The sequence below is a fragment of the Coccinella septempunctata genome, chromosome 9 (assembly GCF_907165205.1).
Source record: "Coccinella septempunctata chromosome 9, icCocSept1.1, whole genome shotgun sequence".
Lineage (NCBI taxonomy): Eukaryota > Metazoa > Arthropoda > Insecta > Coleoptera > Coccinellidae > Coccinella > Coccinella septempunctata.
In genome coordinates, this window is record NC_058197.1 from 16,021,253 (window position 1) to 16,040,804 (window position 19,552).

The window sequence follows — 19,552 nt, forward strand, 5'->3', positions numbered from 1 at the left end:
TTGATCACAGCGTCGCCGAGCTGAAACTTGGACAGGGCACAGTAACGAAATCGAAAACCAACTGATATTCATTTATTTCAACAAAATAACAAGTCATCTGAAAGTTACAAACTAAAAAAATTGACAGTGTATACATACATCATCTGGAAGCATTTTCATGTCATAGTGTAGAAAAATTATCAGTTCGTCTCGATACGCCCGACCTGGGCGTATTTAGTAGACGCAAAAGCCTTGACTTATATATTATGAACAGAAAATAAAAAATCACAAATATATACAAATCTTACCATGCTGTACTCTTTATTTATAAGTAATTTATTTACAACTCCAAGTGAATATTTATCAACTAACATACATATATGCACAAAATGAAAATTCACTCCTTTATCAAACAAACTGACGAAGATATATATCTGTTGAGTTATAAAAATATACAAAACGAAACAAAGTAAAATTGCAAGAGAACAAACCTTCCAAAATTCGTTTGGGAAAACAACTTCGTGGTAATGCTACAACCAAACTACCATCAATTACTTTTCATTCAGTTGATAAAGAAGTGTCGATGAAAACTAATAATCAAATCGAAAAATGCAATTTCCGAACAACTCAAGAATCGCCTCCACCACAATTGAGGCTCTCGAATCGAAACACTGGATAAAGCTTACTTCGCTACGCCTCCTCAATGTTACACTTATGTACAAATTTATCGGTTATCTCGTAAAATCTCTATCTACAATATTCATTTGATGAAACCTACAATCAAACGTTAGGTGGACGACCAATTTACTCGAACCGACCAAATCGCTTTCCGGATTCGTCGACCAACCCTTTTAAACGCTGGAATGTCGAGGTTAGCCCTCAGATTGTCCAATTTCGAGGCTCTATATGCGAAATTGAAATCTGATGGGGACAGAATTGGAAAGCGATTTGGAAGTTACCGATTGATAGATGAACTTCACTTACCAATAATTCATATCACTTATTCGTATATTTACAATTAATTAGGCTGAAATCAAGGGACAGTCTTCGTGTAGAACCGAAAAAAGTGAAAAATCAACACCGTACACAGTGTAACTTAACTTTACCTATTTTCTCCTTTCACCTGAAACGTTCAATCTTCATCTGAAAGCGGCTCGTACTGAGCGGATAGTAAGGGTTTGGGTTCATTGCTCCGTCTGCCGGAATCGTTCACCGACATGTCTTTGTGGACAAACGGATACGTCGAATAAGCACTCTGTTGTTGCTGCTGCTGTTGCTGATGCTGAGCCGTCTGGTGGTACTCCTCCTCGTTCTTCTCCTCGTCGATCACCATGTCGCCGGGCGACTCGCTCCTCTTCTCCGTCTGGTGATTCTCCTGGTTCTCCTTCTTGTCGTCCTCGGTGCGCATCACCTCCACGATCCTGTTCTTGACGTAGTCCAGCGGCGACATGTGGCTCTGCGGCTGCTGCTGGAACCTCCTGTAGCTCTGCTCCGTCCAGTGGTTGTTCTCGGGCGGCGACACCGGTTCCACGTGGTACTTCTGCTGCGGCTGCGCGATCCTTATTATCTGACGTTCGTCGTGTTGCTGCTGCTGCTGCGGCGTCGCGGATCTCTTCTCGTTCTCCTTCTGCTGCTGCTGCAGCCGCCTCTTCCACTGTTCGTTGACCGACTCCTGCGACATGTGGTAGTAGGAGCCGGGCGGCGGCTGGCGGGCGCCGTAATCGTGGCTGATCACCGAGTCGGTCAGCTCCTTGACCGTCATGTTCTTCGTGATACTGTCCGAGTCCATCTCGACGTTTATCACCGACGGCGGACGGTTGTCCATCGCGTCCTGGACCTGGGGCGGCGGCGGGTTCCTGTGGAAGCTCTGGAACAGGATGTCGCCCGCCCTGGGCGGTTCCCTCGAGTTCTGCATCACCTCCCTGCCGCCCTCGGCCGTCTGGTTTATCTGGTGCGTGATTATGGCGTCGATCAGGCTGGCGGCGGTCAGGGTGGACGAGTCGCTCCTCTGCACCTGCTGCCTGGGCTGTTGGATCTGCTGCTGTTGCTGTTGTTGCTGCTGCTGCTGATGTTGTTGTTGCTGCTGCTGTTGGACCTGCTGCTGGTGGTAAGCCCTACGTTGTTCGTCGAGGCGTTGCTGTTGCTGTCTCACGTTCTGTTGGTGTTGGATGATCTGGAAACGGTGCGGCTGATCTCTCATGTTGTCCGCCATCGTTTTTCCTGCAATTAAAAACAAGCTCGAGTTAGAATAATGCTGAGGATTCGGTATCAAGCTGATAAGAAGCGAGAAAAGGACGAGAATTCATGTTGAAAGCTATGGAAGAGGCATGAAAGGACTCGAATTTCGATGTACGAGCTGTTTTCGACATCAGTCAGTGTTTCATTGACAATAGTGCCCCAAGAATTCGATGAGGAATATTAAATCGCGATGAGTACCAGCAAACTATTGATGAATCGGGTCCCGTTATCAGATATTCAATTATTGATTTACTCCATTTCCTACGATCAAAATATGCGTATGAAAATTGTGGAGCTAGTGAAAAAGTCGACTAGCTATAGCGATGCCTCTCCCCTGAATTGTAGCCAACATAGTCCAACAGGCCAGGAGGCCTATCGCATTACTGCTGATTCAAAAACCACGATATCTCAAAGAAATTTAGAGTACTAGTTCGCATTTTCGGGAGACACGAAGCAAAAATACAATTTCGAGAAAGTTCTACAGCCTCAACGCCACAGTTAGCAATGAATCGCTTCGAATCGAGTCTAGGAAGAAAAAAACCAACAAGAAAACTAACCTAACCCCTCATGGGGCGGCGTGACAGGTACCGGCAGGCTTGGCTGCTGAACGGCAACGTCCACCAACGACGACAGAGCCTCGTGGCCAGGCGGCAGATAGGGCGGCCTGGTGTGCCTCTGGATGACGCCCTGTCTCTGCTGCTGATTCTGAGGCGGCGGCGGCGGGGGCGGCGTCCTGTGCATGCCGCCCGGCTGATAGTATTGCGCCTTCTCGTTCCTCCTGCCGAGCATCTGCTGCGACGTGATATAATCGTTGATGATCTGCCTGGAGCTCAGCTGCTGCTCCACGTTGTACGGCTGATGGCGGTACTGGCCGGGGAATCCCTGGGCCGGCTGGGGCGGCTGTTGCTGCTGCTGCTGCGGGGGCGGTTGCGGACCGCCCCCGATCTTCTTGTAGATCTCGTAGACCCTCTTGTCGCCCGGCATGTGCGGTATGTGTATCGGGGTACCCTGCGTAATGCTGCCCATCTTCGGGTCGGGCGGCATCTGTCTAAGAAGACCGTCGTAGCGCGTCTGCGTGATGATGGGCGTTCCGAGCGTTATGGAACCGGCCTTCGGGTTCGGGTTGCCCAGTTTCGGACTACCCTGCTTGGCGGATCTGACGTACGCCGGACTCTTCCTCTCCTGATGATAGATGTACTGTTGTTGGGTCGACGGATCCTGACGGTGCATCGCTTGAGGCGTCGCCTGCTTGTGTAATGTGGGCGGTTGATGGAACTCCCTCGGTTTCTTGATGCTAAGATCCAACGTCTCCGGTTCCCTGTTGGTGTCGGGTACCTGGAGGACGACCAGGTCGCTCCTACCGGTCGGAACCTGTTCCTGCTGCGGCTGTTGCTGCGGTATGGGACCGGTTACGGGCGTTATCGTCGCGCCAATCAGGGGCGTCACCAGTTTCGCTATGTTCATGTCGTTACGGACCTGTCGCTGTTGCTGCACGACCGACTGCTGCTGTTGCTGGCTGTTCAGGCTGTACTCGCTAACGATCGTCACGTCGTTCAGATCCTGCTCCAGGATGCTCGAGATGGTGGGCGTGATGCCGCTGCTGGTGGGCGGGTTCTGGCCCTGCTGCTGATTGCCGGGGTTCTTCATCAGCGAGAACTCGATAACGTTCAGAACGAGGTCCTTGACGCTCAGCGGCGACGCGTTCTGCCGCGGCTGGCCGTCCGCGACCACGGGCGTTATGGTCGCGCTGCCCTGGTAGTGGTCGGGCGTCTGCGCCTCGTCCGCGGTCTCGGTCGCGCTCGAGTCGTAATCCTCCTTCTTGATCGGCACCTGCGACGAGCCGGCCATGGCCGGCGGGCTCTCGGCCGCGCTCGCCGTGTCGCTCGAATGCCGCTCGCGTTCCGCGACCGCCGTCGATCGCAGCGTCGTCACCGGCTGATCCTCGCAGCTCGACGTCGAACTGCCGCTCTCCTCCTCGTCCGTAAGCGTGGGCTTGCGATCGCCCAGGCAGCTCTCCAGGTTCAGCCGCTTCCTGTTCATCGAGTAGAAACCCCTGATCTGGTTCGGCGTCTTGCCGAGCTTCTCGCCGAGCGCCTGCCAATTGGCGCCCAGATCCGTGAGCGCGGCCTTCAGCCTGTTGATCTCCTCCTCGGGCCACTCCTCGACCGGGCCCAGGCGTCTCTGGATGCGGTTGAAGCAGGCCGAGCAGCACTTGGTGACGCCGCTCGGTATGTTGAACTCGGCCAGCAGGGCGTCCTTGAGATCCTGCGGCAGGTCTTGGAGCCGCTGCGGGAAGCTCCTGAGCCTCTTCACCCTGCCCCTCGGGTTCGGGCAGTTGGGCAGGGGGCAGTGGGTGTAACGGGAGCGTACCACCTTGCAACGGCACGTGTTGCACACCCTTGCGTTCTGCGGGACCTGATCTTCCCTGAGGCCGTACTGGGACGCCTGGCTGGGCGGAAGGGGGCGGGAATGTAGGTGGGTGCCCAGCTGGGCGTTGCAGACGATGCACATCCCTTGGATGGTTTTCTCTGTAACGAAGAAGAGGACAATTAGTGATTACATCTTCCCTATCTAGTCTAGAAATAACAGAAACAGCCGAAATTAAGCAATTCTGTTATAGATCTATGAAATTTCGATATTTCCACAATTTTGGTCCTTCTAACCTACATATACATATCTCCGAAGGAAAGCAGGCTTTTCTGACGAGCAGTTTATATTGCAGCATTGCGATACGTAATCATACGTGTATATTAATTAGGATACCGATCTAAATCTGAAGCGTTTCCATCCATCAGACCTGACTGTTGTTGTTAATTTGCGCAAGTAGAACCTATCGGCTCTATTTACACGAAAACCAAACATCTCAGCACTTTTTACGCAAGCTGAACGATCAAATTGGCTAACGGCCAGTTAGATATATCCCTAACAAAGTGATTGTTTCGCAGAGATCATATGGAATGCTCATTTCAGGATCGATTTTCATCACTAGCGGACCCGTATGAATTTTCTTGGATAAACAGAACAACACAGACCGCGAATCGGTATTTTTTGAGCGCCGTGGGCGCGACCCCCAGGCGTGAATAGCTAAATTTCCTTCTCGTACGGCGAGCAATGATAATTCAAGATGGTAGATTGAGTATACAAACCGACGAAAGAGAAATGAAACAAGAACAAGTTATTAACCGACGTAATTAGAGCTTTATAATTGAAGTTAATTAATCGTCTCTTAATTAACGAGCGAGTTCGGGGGATTTGTTGAACTTCGACGGGCGTTGGGAAGGATTGAAGGGGGTGGGGGGGAGGCGCGGAAGGTTGAGTAGTCTGTTGGATCGGGGAAATTCTCTCCGGCAGGGATGGGTCAGAACGATAGGGATTTGTAAGGTGACCGTATGAAGATTCCGTTGAAAAAAAGAGTGGACATATTTCACGACTTGAAGGCTGAAGAATGTCCTGAAATTTTTGTAAGATACCTATCTGTCCGGTGAAAAATGTTGCCAACCGAAAAAAAAATTGACAGCTGACAGTTAAGGGTTAGGTTAGATCGTGTAGCATTGGTAAAATGGCGCTCTACACCCGTTGTTGAACAATATTTCGAGAACTAGATCCCGAACTTTCACGATGCTAGAAAGAAGGCTCAAAAACAATAAAAAACGTCGAAATCATACAGGGTGTTTTCAGAGGTTAGCCTTTTATCTGACAGAAGATAGAAATCACAGTCATTTCACCAAAAATTGTCTATATGAAATATTCAAGATTGCTGAGGTACAACCCCTGCAATTTCGACAAAAATCGGTGACTCCGATATAAAAAAAAAAACGAAACAAAACATAAACGTATGGCTGGACAATGAATGGTCCAGAACATCCGTGTCAATCTTATTAGGTCACTTGAAAAATTGTTGTACCGTGTCATCACGAGATGACTGTGATAATTCAGATAACAAATGATCTAGGGTCTATTTTATTTTCTACTTTAACATTTTAAAAGTTTTGTATATTATATTATTTTGACAAGTTCTACCTTCTGTTGGAAAATAGAGTCTCACCTTCAAATACACCCTAGATAACTGATACCCTGTCACTCAATCTGTATGAGAGGAATAATTTTGAGAAATAGAAATGATTTAGAGCAAAAATTTCCAACGTTTCGAATGAAATTACAGCTCAAGTTCGACCCTGCATGCTTGGTCCCCGAGTTACTTTGGGGCATCCGCTAATTCGCAAATTTTCACCCAAATAAACGTTCCACCTTCGTCGTTCGAACCACCACGACTACGTGTGTTGATTTTGCCGCCTAATTAAGGCGGATTATAACGTTCGTTTGCACGGGATTAAATTAAACGTCATCGTTTTCCTTTTTGCCCGTTGCTTAATCCTCCATGCGGACCAGTCAAATAGCTGAAAACTGTCGCATCCTTGGATCAGTTATGGCGCTCCCGGTCACGTCGCCACTTCGAGCAATCGTGTGCGAATTGAAGGGTTGATTTTATCCTCAGTTGATATTTTCAAAGCCGCTGGAGACTCTTTTGCATCCAGATTACTATTTTATCGCATTTTTCAATTTTTGGATTGGTCCCAGCTTCGTCGCCAGTTCGATTTCGGGAAATCCTTGGTGAATCGAACCATTTAACAGTTGATTTTATTCGCAGTTGTTATTTTAAAAGCTGCTGGACACTGTGTTGCATCCAGATTACTATTTGATCGCATTTTTCTATCTTCGGATAAGTCCCTGCTCCGTCGCCAGTTCGATTTCGAGAAATCCTTCGTTAATCGAACCATATAACACTTGATTTTATTCTCAGTTGTTAGCTGCTGGAGATTATGCTGCATCCAGATTCAGTATTTTGTCGCATTTTTCCATCTTTGGATTGGTCCCAGCTTCGTCGCCAATTCGATTTCGAGAAATTCTTGGTGAATCGAACGATTTAACACTTGATTTTATTGTCAGTGTTATCTTCAAAGGTGCTGGAGATTATGTTGCATCCAGATTACTAGTTTTTAGCATTTTTCTATTTTTGGATCGGTCCCAACTTCGTCGCCAATTCGATTTCGAGAAATCCTTGGTTAATCGAACCATTTAACACTTGATTTTATTCTCAGTTGTTATTTTTAGAGCTGCTGGAGATTATGCTGCATCCAGATTCAGTATTTTGTCGCATTTTTCCATCTTTGGATTGGTCCCAGCTTCGTCCGCCAGTTCGATTTCGAGAAATCCTTGGCGAATTGAACCATTCAACGGTTGATTTTATTCTCAGTTGTTATTTTTAAAGCTGCTGGAGATTATGTTGCATTCATATTACTATTTTATCGCATTTTTCTATCTTTGGATTGGTCCCAACTTCGTCGCCAATTCGATTTCAAGAAATCGTGTGTTTATCAAACGATCTAACAGTTGATTTTATTCTCAGTTAACCTTTTATAATTACCGAGTTATCACAATAAAGAGTATTCGATCGGCTTCTTGTGAACGTTATACTTCTTCCGCTCCTTCCAACCCTCGAAATTAACCCTGCCGCGGCCGTATCCTCCCGTCCGTTAATAAAATAAAACACGGCACTTTTCCGCAAACAATTTCGGCTCTATCCGAGAGAGCGATCATTTCATTCGGAAGATGCGGGGGGAAGCCCCGGGCTGTTTGACGTAAGCCCGACTCTTCGAAACGCATACACACACGCGAGCGGAGCGGAGGGATGCGCTACCCGCTCAGCCCGAGGGCGGAAACGCGTCCCATCCCGCATTTCTAGATCCGTGTCTTCTTTTTCGCTTTCGATAAGACGTCTCTGTTTGTTCTACAACGATCGAAAACAGAAAAACATTCTATACATTGGAAATATTTGGCGGTATCTCAACCTATCGAGGATGTTCATCAGCAAAAGGGTGTGCGGGGACAAGAAATCCATAATTTCTCGGGAAGATGGCTGTACTGATAGATATCTTGTGAAGTTTATATTTCAAATTTAGGCCCGTTGAAAAGCTGACATTTCGTACTGGAACAATTATCACTTATACAATCAATTTTTGTCTTCTCTAATGCCTGATCCAGACATATGCATCACAGAGTGCGGAGACTGCATTTCGTCTAAGGTATAATCGGCATTTTTTATTGGGACACACATATTTTGAAGCTACCGACAACGACGTTTCAAATAAGCCAACAAATCACCGCCCAACGTTGTCAGAGATGCGTGTACGTCTGGACCCAGCCTAATGCACGCTTCAGCTACACGTCGCGGCAAAAAGTCCACCCCTTTCCGCGCGCGATCTCTCCGCGAAATTGCCACATTAATAATTTATTTAATTAGATAAAAGAGCCGAACGATCTCCATGTGCAAAGACCGCAGCAAACGCCGGGCGCGCACTCTTCTGCCGGCAGCGGCCCCCGGTTCTTTCGCAGTCGGGGTAGTAGAAAAAAAAGGGAGCCGGGGGTTGGTTTGCGGAGACGCGAATGGAAGATTTTAACGAGGCCGATTTTAATTAGGGTAATTTGTTTGTTTTCTTATAATTAATTCGTGAGGGAGAATCGTTCGCGAGTGGCCGAGCCATGCGAAGGGTTAAGAGTGGGTAGGGGCGTATCTGGTACACTCGGTACAACAATGCGTTCGGGGGTCCAGATGATGGGGATGAAGTGGAGACAAGATTCGACGAGGAAGGGAGATGATAATACGCTAAGCTTCATGCAATGTCATTAGGGTCGGATTGTTGTGACCAGTTTCGAATCTTAAGGGTACAACAATACTATTTTGATTTGGAGTTGGATTGATTGATGTTTTAACATCTCGAGAACGGCAAAGAACTGACTATTGTCTCGCATGCTTGCTAGATTAGGCTATCAATTTGTAGGCTCGCGTATAATGAACACAGTTCGTCGTCCTTGGTGCACCATTATTGAAAGACCCACATTATTTTTCAACTCTTAAATTTATTCGCTTCCATTCATTCACACCCAGTATTATTATTATTAGAACCAGGGTCCTTGTGACACTGTTGGCCTTTCGGGAACTGCGACCATGTAGATCTTTTAATCTCTACCCTACTCATTCATATGAACCCAAGGAGGTCGGCCATGGTGTTGAGAAAACCGACAATATCCCTAGGGGCCTTAGCCGTTACCTCGTGAGTATCCAGGACCGGTTTACCCATATGAATGGTTCTTGGGCCAGCCAGCTCTGGACACTTGCATACCATGGGTTCAGCTGTTTTTGCTTCTGATCCACAGAACCTACAAATCTCATCTGCTGACTTTCTCACACGGTACAAGTGATATTTGTACCGACAGTGACCTGTCAGCAGTCCCACCATCACTCGAAGCTCAGCTCGTGACAGCTTTAGCAGTTTTCTGGTGTAGGTCGGTGAAATCATCACGAATTTCTTTGGCTGAGTAAGTCTAGGAGTGTTTCTCCAGAAGGTTATTCTGTTGTTCAACTCTAATTGTTGGACCCCATTTGTATTGGTGCTTTCCGAGCCCACAGAAAGGCTCAGGTCCAGCAGGTATCAACCTTGATGCACTTTTTGCAAGTTCATCGGCTTTTCCATTTCTCTCGACACCACAATGTCCTGGTACCCATAGTAAAGTCACTTTGTTGTCTCTGGCCAGTTGCCATGCCACCAGAGATCTCTGGCAGTGTGATTCCAGGGACCTCAGCGTGGCCTGGCTGTCCGTGGTGATATGAGATCATTTGAGGTTCATTTCAACACACTCCTGAGCCCATACGTAAACAGTCAGTGTTTCAGTCTATAAAATAAAGTGTTCACTTCCCAGGGCTTTAGAGGTACCCCGTATATAAACCTCTATTCGTATCTTGAAATCTTCATATCAGATCCCTGCTATCTATACTCGCTTCCGGTCCGTTTCCTCTTTTTTTTTTCTCCATATCCCGCCGCCCCCGGGGTCCTCTCTCTTCCTCTCTTAACCAAACACAATGACTACGAGAGTGGCTCGTTAAAATTGAGAGGGACGTCGATGACTAATGAAGAGATTTTCCGCATGAATTTCGACATTATTAGCCGTATTTCCTAGGGGACCAGTGACTGGTTCGCGAAAGCGAAGCTGTCGAGGGACGCTTTTTGTTCGGCGGTCGTCTCCTAGGTCTCTCAGCGTAGCCGATTCACACTGGAGAGAGAATCGAACGCAAAAACCTCTCGTCCTCGTCAAAAAATTATTCATTAGAAGCGAAAATCACCGGGTAATGTTTAGGGGGAAATTTGTCAAAGTGAAGCCAATTTATTCAATTTGAAAAAATGTATCGGCTGTTTACGTTGTACAACTGGTTGACAAATTTGACGCTACTGGTTCAGTCGGGGACAAAAAGAGGATGCATGAAAGGGACGAAGCGAGGGACGTGGCTGTCTCAGGTAATGTAGCAATTGATCCGATCTTTATTACTAGGAAATTATCCGATGTATCCACCAGAAATCTTGAGTAATGTACGTGAACGTTTTCTGCAAAACTTACATTAGTGCACGAAAGCCAGCTTGGCACGGACCACAAAACGGGGTGTTTTACATCGATCGTACTCATAGAAAACCGTTTTTGGCCTCAGTATACATAAATTCATCATATTATTCTTCCTTCAGGCGGTGAAAGTGGATCTACCTACAAGGTGGAACTCCTGGCCATACTAATAGATTAGTATCGCTGAAATTTCCGCCTCTCACAGCGTTTTCTTCGGTCGGGACACCCTGTAAGTTCCCTATACGTCCCCGCATTTACCGGCGTCCAATCGACCGTGCGATCCGGTTCATCTTTTTTTTTTCATCTTCAATCCTCCCACTTTCCTTTCATCGACGTAACGCGCGTCATGTCGAGCGTTAATCGGCGTTAATCCAGGTGAAAAGGGACGCTCAAACGAGCGGGCGGGAGGGAGCGAATTCTCCGGCGATCGGGGACGATTATAACGGGGCGCAATCCAATCACTCTGTCGGCCATAAAATATTCTCAAAGAATCCTACGGTCAAAGTTGAATACGCCCGAAAGGGACGGTTATGTGCCCGCGCGTCGACGTCCGCCTCGTTCGAGTTCGTTTATCCGTCTAATTGGAAGAGACGTCACTTCGACAATGAACCGTCGAGTTCGTGGGAGATCTCACCCTGTCGAAATTTTCAAAGTCGACACATACACGCTCGATTTTCGAAGTGTTCATCGTAAGGAGAATTGTAAGTGGAGTAATGGTCCCTTATTAAATACTGGCAGTCGCTACCGAGTATTATCGCCCTGATGGAAAGTCAGACTAAGACAATGGCATATGTCCCACATTTCCTCCATATATTTCCTTCTGTATAGTATACAAGTGTCCAGAACGGGCTGGCTTAAAAACCATACGCAGGGGGAAGCCAGCGCTGGATCCTCAAGAGGTGAAAGCGTCGAATTTGTCAATACCATCGAAGGTTTGACCGAGAAGAATGGCACAGAAACGAACATCCGAACTGCATCAGTTCTGCCGATCGAACCGGTAACGTCCGTAACTCGATTATAATAATAACAACAGACGTTACCCACGAAGGAACCCCACAGTTGACCAATTATCGTCGGGCCAATCGACTAAACGCCCGTCAATCGAGCGCGAAACGTTGAAAAACGACCGGGCCGTAGTCCTCCGGAGGCCGCGCGACACGCGTCGTCCGTTTTTTCCGCCGTCCCGCAGCGCCATTAATCCCGTTTTCCGATCGACAATTAGGCGAATTACGTCGATCGCGGCGGTTATTAGCCGATATATAGTCCTGGGATTCGTCGCCAAACTACTATATTCGACGATCTGCCGCAGATCGCTGTCCGTCACTAACGGCGATGATGAATGGAAAATATCACTTAGCCGGACGGCGAATTGATGAGTCCAGCGTCCAAAATTGGGGTCTTTTCGATTCGATTAGAAATCGACGAAAGGGCGCTACAAAATCAACAAACGGAGTAGTTAACCATTATCGTTTCCGGGGACCACCGTAATCGAGATTCTTCGAGAAAGGGATCAATTTTAGCAGTGCGAGATGCCCTTCAATATGAAACATTTCAGCTTATTTGGAAACAATTTCATTTCTTACAATACACTACACTCACGGGGAGAAAGGGGTTTTCACGAAGCTCTTGTATCGGAAAATTGTATGGTACAATTTGTGTTCTACCCCAACTCTTAGTACTGCTGGTGTGAAAACCCGGGGGGAGCAGAATCACCGTTCCTCCTACTGACTCTACTCACAGGATGTAGGTATACGTGGGTCGTTTCAGTGAAAAACGAGTCTTTATTCGTCTTGTAGATGAGTGTGGAGGTGAGGAGAGTTCATCGGGTCGATCCGGAACCGTTCCAAAATCGATCCTTTCAATAATTCAAGAGGAACGCAATAGGCGACGGATAATTTTTCGATATTATCATTGTAATAACCTCATATGGGTTACTTCATTAAACGTATTGGATTCCTTTCGAAACACCGTGGACGTCTGTGAGCTCCGCGATGTTTGTCCCATTCATTATTCAGCGAGAAATGACCGACGGCTTTATTAATAGATATTATCAACAATTTTCATTAGTCGATATCGGTGGGGTCTTCTTCTTTATTAAAATGCGATACGGTCAATTTTTGTGTGTGTACTTTCGATAAGGGCGCATTCTACTTGATTGCCTTTTTTATTATTCGTTTTACCGATATCCATTGAAGAAATGTTGGAAAGTAATAAGATTATAATCGAAAAATTTGTTTATTTTCACGATTAACACAGAAATCGTTAACTTCAGTCTGTTTTTTTGTTAGTATTCAGTTCAAACGGCTGTGTACATTTGCAAATCGAATTTTCATTTGTCCAACGCCAACAAAACCCTTGAGATGCTTCAGGGTGCTCGAATGCAAAAGCAGTTGTCCAAATATTCATCAAAGTGTGATATTACGTGGACTGATAGACTAATAGAGGACCGTTTTTCAACTCTTTCTGAAGATGTCTCCACGAAGCCACTTAAAATCGAGTCGCTTGTGAAGCAGACTTACTCTCGCTCGCGAACACAAGCGTCGAAGATTAGAGTGGGCAATACTGCTTGAGGAAACCTGGATATTTCACATATAGCATACCCTTCTAGAAAATTGGGTTTTACTAAGAGAACAAACCACTTTTGACATACAATTTAAAAATTGGCTGGTCGTTTAGCATCACCACCCCCCATCCCTGAAGTTTCCACTCCCCTCTCCACACATTTATCGAAACTAGATGGATATCCTGATTATATTCCATAGAAAATCAACGAAAACCTTCCAATATCTCGAACGCTGCTTCAGCTGTCAATCTAATGTCAATTAGATTGAAATAAGCAGAGAATTGATATCAGTTTGACTCCTGACAGTTTGAGGTTAGTTTAAATAGACAGAGATTGGAACGTTTTCGTTGTTTAACAAGTTTTCGAAAATTAAGAACGTTTAGCAGCCCACTTCGTGAATTTTCTAAGAAATACGATCAGAAAATGGGTCATTTCCACGTGAAATGACGCATTTCCGATCGTTTACACAGGAAACAATTCGGTTTTTTTTCGCGATCCGGTCCGGCACGCGCTGGACGGGACAAAAAAGGGGCGCCCGCCCCCCAAAAATCGGAACATCATCGTTTCATCGCCACCCCCCTACCTACCCTCGAAACGGTCGGTCATATCAGCGCAATTTGAAAGAGGACGGAAGGGCGCGAGAACGGGGTTGCGTGAGAGAGAGAGGGAGAGAAGGACGGGGAGAGAACGGGAACAACTGGCGCGAGTTATGAGGGTAATATATCGGGAATTATGCTTATAAAGCGCTTATAAAGTGTTCCGACATCCGGCGATTGAGATGTGCGATGCCAGTGCGTGCGGCCGCAGGTGAATAAGCGGCGGCGGTCCCTTTTGATCTTTCTGGTCCTTCGACGCGGATACTGTGATCGGAGTCGAAATTAAGGTATGATAATAGGGGTGTCCGGCTGAATTGCAGTGATTTATGGAGCAGTGGAGTGAGAAGTTAATTGAACACTTGAAGAAAACATTGACAAAAGTTTTCCACCAGTATAAAAGTTTTTGATTCGATAAATTTGTTCATTTTTCTCGATCAATTAATCAGAATTTGCTTCGGTGGACATCTTAAAAGGTAACGATGAGAAATAAAAACTAGAATCATTGATCAAGTTCACGATAAAATGCTGTTAATTACTTAAACATTTTTCATATCATAAGAGATGATTGGAGGAAAATTAATCAGACGCAAACAAATTGGGATTCAGTTTTCGTCAATACTTTCAATTTTTTTTTTTCAAATCTCCCATATCTTTCTTGATTCAGCGAAATTCCATTTCATGATCTTTCAGTCCAACAAGAACAAGACGAAATTTAAGTCGTGAAAAATTGAACATAGAAACACTTGTTAATTTTTTGAATAATTTGAATATCACAGAATTTTCAACGATTTCGATGACAGGCAAAATTTAAAAATTGAAGAACTCTCCTCCATTTTTACACGAATTATAAATGAGTTTATTAATTCCTTCTAAAACGCACGACGAAAAATATGCTCACGAGTATACAGGATGACCCTTTGACTTAAACATATATTTTAGCAGAAAATATTCATGAGGTCGAAAAAAACACTTTATCCCTTCACAATTTTTTCCAATTCGGCTCGGATGAAAATACACAGGCTGTTGAAAATTCTACATGCACCTTCCTATTTCTTCATTATGACCATTACATACCATTAAAATATCAGAAACCCAAATCTATAAATATTTTTATCTATTCCGAATCGGAAAAATTAACAAAGAAAAAAGTGTCTCTTTTGACCTCAAGAATCTACTGTTAAATTATATGTATACAAGTCAAATACTAACCTTGTATAAGAATATAGAATAGTCAAAACCTCCCAAAAGTTTAAAAATTCCGATCTAAAAATTTCGAAAAGAAAAACAAACTCCCTTATAGTGTAAGACAAGTCTCCAAATTGACCCTTTTTATTGAATGCAACTGGTACAGGCCAGCCAGAAGTTCCATCTTTATGAGAAATTTGCCTTAGAAAACCATAACGAAATGAATTTCATAAATACGGAGGCCAAAAATTCAACTCTTCTCTTAATGAGTCGATTTGGCACTACTCACCCCTGTCTGTGACCTGTGCTAACCTCACTTTCGTCAAACTGACGCTAACCTGTCCTCGCAAGAAACGTCAGGCGGCAGTTTATTCTGTGATCTTGCCTTTTTTACATCTGCGTCTAGTAAACGTCAAAAATTCCACCTTCTCAAACTTTTTCCAGGTGAAACGATGGAAATGTACTCCCTCTACCGCGCCTGGCTGCACTTCGGCACCACGGGCCTTACGCCCGGCTTCCAGAACGTCCACCCCCTCCAACATGCAACACCGGGCGCCAACCAGCCGCCCAGCGCTCCCGACGTCTCCCTCCAGGTCGGACCCGGCATGACGCACTTCTCGGCGCACAAGGCCATCCTGTCCGCCCACAGCGGATACTTCAAGGCCGCCCTGGTCAACCACACGGGTAAACTGTCAAGAAACTCGCTCTCGAACAGTTTTTTATAGCCTCTCTCTCTTTTTCCACAGATTTGGAACCGATCTCGGTGCCCAACGTCAACGTCGACGAGTTCTCCCACCTCCTGACCTTCATGTACACCGGCTACCTCGACCTCAACATCCGCAACATCTACAACATCCTCCTGGCCACCCACATCCTCCACATGCCGGCCGCCCTGGAGATATGCCGCTCGTTCCTGCTCCACGCCCAGAACAACGCGGACCTACGCACCAACGTCATCAAGCCGATAGCCAGCAGGAAGGCCCTGGCGCCCACCCAGCCGATCTACGCACCCAACAACACCGCCGCCCTGCCCAAATCGGAGGATACGCCGTTCACGCTGGTCGTGCGTCAGCCGGAGAAGCTCCTAGACGAAGGTCCCACTTTGGCGTCCACCTCCAAGGAGTGCCGGGAGAAGGAGATCGCTGCTTCCTCGTCCACCCACTCGAGGAGGACCGACAAGAGATGCGGGGACAAGGGTAGGACCAAGAGGCGATCGGACACGTGCAATTCCAAGGTTATAATAGACGTGGCCTGCTGCGACGGGCCGGTGAGGTTCCACAGGGTCGTGAACAAGAACTACGGACTCACAGAGGGCGCTGAGAACCGCCCGGAGGCCCAACAAGACGTCAACCCCAACGACGCGATGAACAAGGCGATGGCCGAGAACATCAGGGACAAACCGTCGGCTGCGGGAGACGAGAACGCGGCCGGCGGCAACGAGCTCTTCACCTGCCTCTACTGCAACCACACGTTCAAGTCGCAGTACTGCTATCAGAAGCACGCGCGCAGGCACCTGAACCCGGTCGGCGTGGAGGCCAAGGCGGTCACCACCAAGGAGCTGAAGCGGGAGGTGAAGCTGCTCGACATGAACGTGCAGTATTACCCGTGCAAGACGTGCGGTTCAAAGTTCCCCAGCTACTACTTCGTGCACAAGCACAGGAAGATGTGCCACGCGGAGGAGATGGCCGACCTGAACCACAGGAACAACGAGATCGTGCTGGAGGAGGGGGACGCGGCCAGCTCGAGCAGTTCCATCGACGTGGAAGCATTGAATTCCGACGGTTCCTAAAGGTTTTCGACGTTTTACAAGGGCTCAGTTGTATATATTCAATATTAGGGTAATTCGTAGAATAGGATACAACTCGAAAGAATGTACATATCAGTGTGAATGAATGGCAGATTAAATTTTTTCTCCTCTCCAAACTCTTTTTTTGTGTGTTTAGAAGGTGTCTTATTAAAAAAAAATTATATATTGCTCTTTGTACTCTCCTTATATCGCTTCATTCAGTTTGTTTAAGGTGACCTCTCGGATTGGGAAGCATTAGGTATGGTTATATCGACTATTTCAAAGGTTTCATTTACAATACCCAGCGATTTTGACAGCTGTCACACCGAAAACTGTCATTTTTTGACATATGACAGCTATTTAACGGTTCGACCACCAAACCCAGGTTCAACCTTCAATTATTGCTAAAGACAGCGCAGTTTATATAACGACTGATCATAAAGTAATTAAAATTAACACCAAAATCGACTACCTTTGCTGCTTTTCAAATATTGGGGACCTGAACAAGCTGCATCATCAATTTATGTGCAAAAAATTTCGGTACTTTTCGACAATGAACCATAGAATCATATCCATCAGTGATTTGTTACGCGAGTAATACGATCACGAAAACAATACACTGAAAAATTTTCTTAGAAAACTGTTATTCATTCAGGTTCGCCGTAAAAATTTGTGTTAATTAGTTCGCAACAGGTTGATACTACTTCATAAAGTAGTTCATTAAACAACGACTTAGAACGTGACTTAAAAAAGAAATATCGATGGAATTATTCAATGATGTTGTTAATTTCGCACAAGGTTCTCCTTGCATATTTATTCTGCACACAAAAAATATTGAAAAGAGAGTTGGTAGCAATGATGCTTGCTGTTTCGTTAATTTTGAACATTTCCATTGTTCGCGGGCAATATCTTTCGCACTGTATCTACAGGGTGAACGCAAAAAGTCGAATGATTTCAGGTAAGACGGTGGAACTTCAAAATATTCGAAAAATATGAATAATCGACTAATTTTCAACATACCTGGTACTTCGAGCGAATCGTCTTCGCTCGTTTCCATCGCGTCCGTGTCCTTGTCTTTTCTCCTCTCTTTCTTCTTTTTGTTTTCCATCACGGCGTTGGCGTTTTGATCGCTGAAAGAAAAGGGAGATCTTCAGATACAATTGCAAGTTACTTAGATAAATATAATTTGAGACAGATCAAATTTCAGAGCTTCTTTTGACCCAATCGCCGATATTTTTGTTTTCGCCGATAGATGGCGCGAATCAAAATATAACTCATGAGGACAGAGACCAATGAATATGCCTCCGAAACTCGTTGGAACCAGTAGCGTAGAGTAGTAGAGTACAGAGCGAGAGACCGCACAGAGGCGCTGAAAAAAAAAAAGACTCCCGGTCGGCCGCCTCAGCGATCCCCGATTGAAATTCAAATTTATCAATTTCAATTTATCGGATATCGCGCGGGGTGGGGGCTGGGGCGGCGGTTTTTCCCGAAAATGCAATCCCGTCTTGATTAAAAGAGTATATATCAATTTGCAAAATTGATATGCCGCCAGTTCATCCGATAATTGTGCAGTCAGCGGTATGACGCCGACGAATGAACGGACGCGTACCACCGCGCTCCGGGGAATATAGGGGGGTTGGGGAAGGGGGTGGAGGGCGACCCACTCTCGCGGATTGTAATGCAAATTGTGTTTGTCAAAATCACGGGATCGTAGGATATGCCGCCGCTGTTTGGCCGATCCGGTGGTGATTCTAGCGATCGGTTCATTTCAGCCGGTTCGACTACTGCGGCAGGGGGTACAGGGCTGCAGAACCGCCGAAATAAGGGAAACAGTTAAAATTTCACTTCAAAAATGTTGGAAATCACCTGTGAGAGGTTTGAGGTGAACCCGAGAGAACTTGAAGGTCCAAAATCAGAGGTTAACCAGAGTTTGAAAGGTTATGTTAGCCAGAGGTCCAGGAGTCAAAAGTTAGCAGGTCAGAGGTCGGCTAGTAGTCAAAATTCGAGGTTAACCACAGGTAAGAGGTCAATGATCAACCGGATATCGAAGGACATAAGTCAACCATGGTTCTAAGGTCGACCAGACGTCGAAAATCAGAGGTTAACTAGAGTTTGGAAGATTATGTTAGCCAGAAGTCCAGGAGACAGAATTTAGCAGGTCAGAAGTTAGCTAGTGGTCATAGGTTCGAGGTTAATCACAGGCCAGAGGCCAATAATAAACAAGGTATAGGTCAACCATGGTTCTAAGGTCGACCAGCGGTTCAAGGTTAACCAGAACTAGATGTTCATATGTGTACGGCTCAAGAGAGATATGAAGTGAATCCCAGAGAAGTGAAGGTCTACCAGAGGTCCAAAATCAGAGGTTAACCAGAGTTCGAAAGGTTATGTTAGCCAGGGGTCCAGGAGTCAAAAGTTAGGTCAGAGGTCAGCTAGTAGTCATAGATTCGAAGTAAACCACAGGTTAGAGGTCAATGATCAACCGGATATCGAAGGACATAGGTAAACCATGGTTCTAAGGTCGACCAGAGGTCTAAAATTAGGGGTTAACCAGAGTTTGGAAGATTATGTTAGCCAGAAGTCCAGGAGACAGAATTTAGCAGGTCAGAGGTTAGCTAGTGGTCATAGGTTCAAGGTAAATGACAGGCCAGAGGCCAATGATAAACAGGACATAGGTCAACAGTGGTTCTAAGGTCGACCAGCGGTTCAAGGTTAACCAGAACAAGATGTTCATATGTGTAAGGCTTAAGAGAGATA

The 19,552-nt window shown here is 46.0% G+C and overlaps 2 protein-coding genes across 4 annotated transcripts in view; one reads left to right on the forward strand and one right to left on the reverse strand.

The window, feature by feature from the left end:
* Window positions 1-57: 57 nt before the first annotated feature.
* The window catches only part of LOC123320179 (nuclear receptor corepressor 1), a 49,540-nt gene continuing 30,045 nt past the window's right edge, over window positions 58-19,552 (reverse strand). For both annotated transcript variants that reach the window (XM_044907383.1, XM_044907382.1), the window contains exons 8-10: window positions 17,819-17,928; window positions 2,775-4,745; window positions 58-2,199 (exon numbers count right to left, since the gene is read on the reverse strand). In XM_044907383.1, coding sequence (XP_044763318.1) covers window positions 1,112-2,199; window positions 2,775-4,745; window positions 17,819-17,928 — 3,169 coding nt within the window. In that variant the 3' untranslated portion in view covers window positions 58-1,111. The remainder of the gene's footprint in view (window positions 2,200-2,774; window positions 4,746-17,818; window positions 17,929-19,552) is intronic.
* On the forward strand, window positions 14,033-16,888 carry LOC123320181. 2 transcript variants are annotated; one of them, XM_044907387.1, is made up of 3 exons: window positions 14,033-14,114; window positions 15,457-15,696; window positions 15,759-16,888. In XM_044907387.1, the coding sequence occupies exons 2-3, from the start codon at window positions 15,465-15,467 to the stop codon at window positions 16,799-16,801; spliced, it is 1,275 nt and encodes a 424-aa protein (XP_044763322.1). In that variant the 5' UTR covers window positions 14,033-14,114; window positions 15,457-15,464; the 3' UTR covers window positions 16,802-16,888. The 2 variants fall into 2 exon arrangements, with proteins under 2 accessions (XP_044763322.1, XP_044763321.1); XM_044907386.1 differs by lacking the exon at window positions 14,033-14,114 and having other exon boundaries at window positions 15,403-15,696.

What these genes read in the sequence shown, in the direction of transcription:
- LOC123320181 (XM_044907387.1), top strand. Translation starts at nt 15,465, where the DNA reads ATGGAAATGTACTCCCTCTACCGCGCCTGGCTGCACTTCGGCACCACG. An exon ending in CGCCCTGGTCAACCACACGG is followed by an intron (nt 15,697 to 15,758) that starts GTAAACTGTCAA and finishes CTTTTTCCACAG; the next exon opens with ATTTGGAACCGATCTCGGTG.